At 32.2% G+C, this 3,788-nt stretch overlaps 1 protein-coding gene across 1 annotated transcript; it reads right to left on the bottom strand.

Moving 5' to 3' along the window:
• Window positions 1-2,354: 2,354 nt before the first annotated feature.
• On the bottom strand, window positions 2,355-3,494 carry LOC123215395 (protein KNATM). Its single transcript, XM_044635461.1, has 3 exons — window positions 3,312-3,494; window positions 2,759-2,869; window positions 2,355-2,651 (listed from the first exon to the last, which is right to left on the bottom strand). Exons 1-3 carry the CDS (start codon window positions 3,492-3,494, stop codon window positions 2,496-2,498), a joined length of 450 nt encoding a protein of 149 aa, XP_044491396.1. The 3' UTR covers window positions 2,355-2,495.
• Between the last annotated feature and the right edge of the window lie 294 nt (window positions 3,495-3,788).

Below are 3,788 nucleotides of genomic sequence, written 5' to 3'. Positions count from 1 at the left end.
AACAAGCAAGATATGAATATGATCACTTCTACTACATCACTACATATCATTAACACTATATTTATGCCCATTATGTAGATTAGCAACCATTTATAGCATTAGGTGAATTTAACATGTAAACATCATAATAACCATGAATTTTGCATAAACATGCCAGGGGGCACCATACTTACCTTTCATCCGAAGCTTGTAAGTTATTAGCATTGTTATAGAGATTCTAACGACCATGGGCTCCTCTCCAGTGACTATGGTCCTTTTCTCTTTCTTTTCCTTCTTTTCTCCTTAGGTTGGGTGGTTGCTAGGGTAAAACTTCTCGTAAAACTATCAAACTTCACGTTTAAATAAAAACCTACCAGACATGACACAAAGGCATATGTCATAAGGCACACGAGCAAGTGCCCCTTTTTAATTAACAACTTTCACACACTCATGTAAAATGACTTTCTTACCCTATTCTAAATACGAATAGACGTTCTTGCAATGCATATCAAAATAATTTTGATTGATTTTGGTTCAACTATATAGGCTGAATTTGAGATCAGTTTGAAACTATAGTTAAACTCAAATTTGACTTTTTATAAATTAAGTCAAACTTGAATTAGTTTAAGGAGAGCTTTTCAAGCCAAACCAAACTTAAGCTAGGTTTGACTCAGATGTACCACTTAATATAGTCGAGGAAGGAGTCACACTTCTTGGAAAGAAAAACTTACACTAATCTACATCAAAGGAAAAATAATGTGCTTGCAAGTGCAGTGTTATACATGAAATGTTGTTCTCGTTTGCTTTAGTGTTTCGCCACTTCAAATCTATTATTGTTATTGATTAAGCACAAAATTCAATCCCTCTTATATTTATTTGTACTTGAATCTATATTTGGCTCAAACGAGTCGAAACTTTAATTAGGTTCAAGTTCTAAGGTTCGTCGATGTCATCACACTAGATCTTGTCTCATATTGGTGATTCTTTTTTTTTTTAAAGTAACTTTTCTTCTTCATTGATGATTCTTTTTTTTCTTCAATGACTCTTCTTCTTGTCCGATTATTCTTATTTGTCTTCTATTTTGACAATTTATCATCTTCTTTTTTGACATTACTATCCATCAACTGATTGTTCCAAACTTAATCCCAAACTAGTTATTCTAACTTTGAGTCGAGCTCAAACTAGTATTTGCGTGGGTTAAGGCTTGGCTCAATGAGAGAGTTTGAACCAAGGTTGAGTTAAAATTTCTTTAACTGAAACTTAGTGTGTTTGTGTCAAGCATTGATATGAGATGGACTGGCTTGGGTTGCTAAATGGAGTTTTAGTCTCTTGGATTGGCTTAATTATTTGAGCAATACTATATGTACCTATTTTTAATATACAGATAGATACATACTTAATGTGTTATCACATGATTAAATATTATTTTATTTTTAATTCAAAATCATCAAATCACATGATAATATATATCAAATGTGTATTTAATGTATTTATGCATAGTTTTATTGTAATTATTTTTCTTGTATTATGTTAATGTATTTCACTGTGGACTTTAAACTATTAGAGTTTAAAAATAAAAATACTTTTTGAACCTTGAACAATTCACTATTATTAATTTATTATAATTTTTTTTCATTTCTTACAACTTTAAAATTTAGAATTTGTTTAATAGAAAACGGGCCCTTCTAGCCGTGATGGTAGAGCCCATTAAGCTCAGAGTAAAATTCGTGATAGAATCATAGAATCAAGATATTGGCACTATTAAATGGATTAAAATAAGCTTGGATTTGATTGAAATCGAGCTTTAGCGAAACTTAGTTTAAAGTTAATTTGAGATTGATGAGTTAAAAGTTCATGTGAGATTGATGAGTTAAGTCTTAAATTAAACCTGAAAATAAATTTATTTTAGATTTAATTTAAGTTGATTCGAACTTCAAATTAACTCAAATTCAGTTTGTTCTATCTGAACTCAAATTTAAACTCAAAAAATTCATTTCAAATCCAATCATAAATTGAAAAAATACATATTTCTTAAGACACCCAATCCATAGGAATAATTAACATTGCTCTTAAAATTTTGCAATTTTTTTTTTAAATTCAATTTAAGCTGATTCAAATTTAGAATCTCAAACTACAGTGGATAAACTCAAGTTAAACTCAAACCTATCTATTTTTCATTCCAATTGAACTTATGTTAGTGTGTGTTTAATTAGGGTCGGTTCAATTCATATATCCTTGTTCTAGTCCCAGATTCGAGTATTTTGATCCTGTAATTTAAATAGCTAAACAAATTTGGAATAGGGAAAGCCACAAGTGTTGAAATTGCGTATGTATTCATTTCGATTTTTGTGTAACGAAGTTGCTTTCTAATAATTAACACTGATTATCAACTAAAATTGAACACGAACGAACAACTCCAAGGAAGAACAAACCATATTGTAGAGATCAAGTTATAACAAAGTAGGACAATGGCCGGAGCCTTCTGAAAACTCCCAAGAATGGATATAAAATAGGCTCTAAGAAGTTGGAGGGTTGGGTTGTGGATTATTAATGGCGTGGGTTTCGCAGAGCTCCTTCAGTTGAATGTACATTGCATCAATGAAACATGTTATCTCTTGCAGTGGTTCCTCCATGGCTTCTTTCAGCTTTCCAAGGGTAATGCAGTATGCTTCCTGTTCATTTACAAAATAAAAACAAAAATGTTCTCCTAATTATTTCAAGGTCTTACCAGATTCTAATACAAACATACATGCATGTATATATTAAAAGAAAATCATACCATAAAACGATCAAGTTCAGAAGAGGTTGGAAGGGTTGGTTTGTGAGTAGAAGTAGGTTTGGCGTTTGCTGCATTTGTTGTGCCAAACTCTCCAAGTTCACCTAAACCCACCTGCATGCACAAAGGTATTTGTGTTATGAGAGAAAACTAGATTATATATTAACTATCATAAACCTAACCTTCAAATTTTGAAAATATAAATGCAAGAATCCTTTCACATTTCTTTCCAAATTTGAATTCGTAATACATAAATTTATTGATAAAATATTGTAACCCAGTAAATCTTTGGAAGACTAGCCCAATAACTCAGACCTAAAAATCCATCGTTAGGATCTTTTGGTTTTTGGAAGGAGACAACATTGATCTTTTAAGAAGTGTCAGTTTCTCTCTATGGTCCAGGCAAACGCACTGTTTATTCTCTCATGGCCCCTAAATCAGAGGTGACCACACACATGCTAGATTTCCACAAATATCAGACTCTTTTTTTTCCTGATATAAACCATTGATAAGCTTAGACATAACAAATTCGAACAATAAGATCTGAAAAACGTACCTTCAAGCAGCTCAAGTGGGTTTGAATCAAAACTCCAAACAAAGGGTGACTCGAGATACTCTTCTTCAAAATAATGTCATCTTCTTCCTCTTCTTTTTCTTCATAAAAACTCAAGTCATGAACATTATTCTCACTACTTTCAGCATTATTCTCTACAGTAGTAGTGCTAGTTTCAACTTCCATTTCTCTCTTCTCTCACTTTCTCCTCTCAACCAGTGAACCACACATACCATTTAAGCCATCTTTCCTTCAATGGTTTTTGTATAAATAAACGTACAGATATAGGCCTAGAGGAGTAGAAGTATAGCTTCTTTGGAAGCAAAGCAACTCAATAATTATTATATATTCTGCATGGATTTAAAGGAGAAATGAGGCAGGGATTATCAGAGAGGAATGGCTTTTTTCTGCTGCTTCTTTTTTGCCCGAAAACAACTTGTCATTGAGACTCCTTCCCTCGATTATTGGAGCATGCATTCA

The sequence above is a fragment of the Mangifera indica genome, chromosome 5 (assembly GCF_011075055.1).
Source record: "Mangifera indica cultivar Alphonso chromosome 5, CATAS_Mindica_2.1, whole genome shotgun sequence".
Lineage (NCBI taxonomy): Eukaryota > Viridiplantae > Streptophyta > Magnoliopsida > Sapindales > Anacardiaceae > Mangifera > Mangifera indica.
Note: the sequence above shows the minus strand (reverse complement) of the source record. Positions and strands in the feature narration are given on the sequence as shown.

Coding starts and splice junctions, on each gene's coding strand:
- LOC123215395 (XM_044635461.1), bottom strand. CDS start 3,494: ATGGAAGTTGAAACTAGCACTACTACTGTAGAGAATAATGCTGAAAGT. Junction 2,870..3,311: donor CCCACTTGAGCTGCTTGAAG/GTACGTTTTTCA, acceptor TTGTGCATGCAG/GTGGGTTTAGGTGAACTTGG. Junction 2,652..2,758: donor CTGAACTTGATCGTTTTATG/GTATGATTTTCT, acceptor GTAAATGAACAG/GAAGCATACTGCATTACCCT.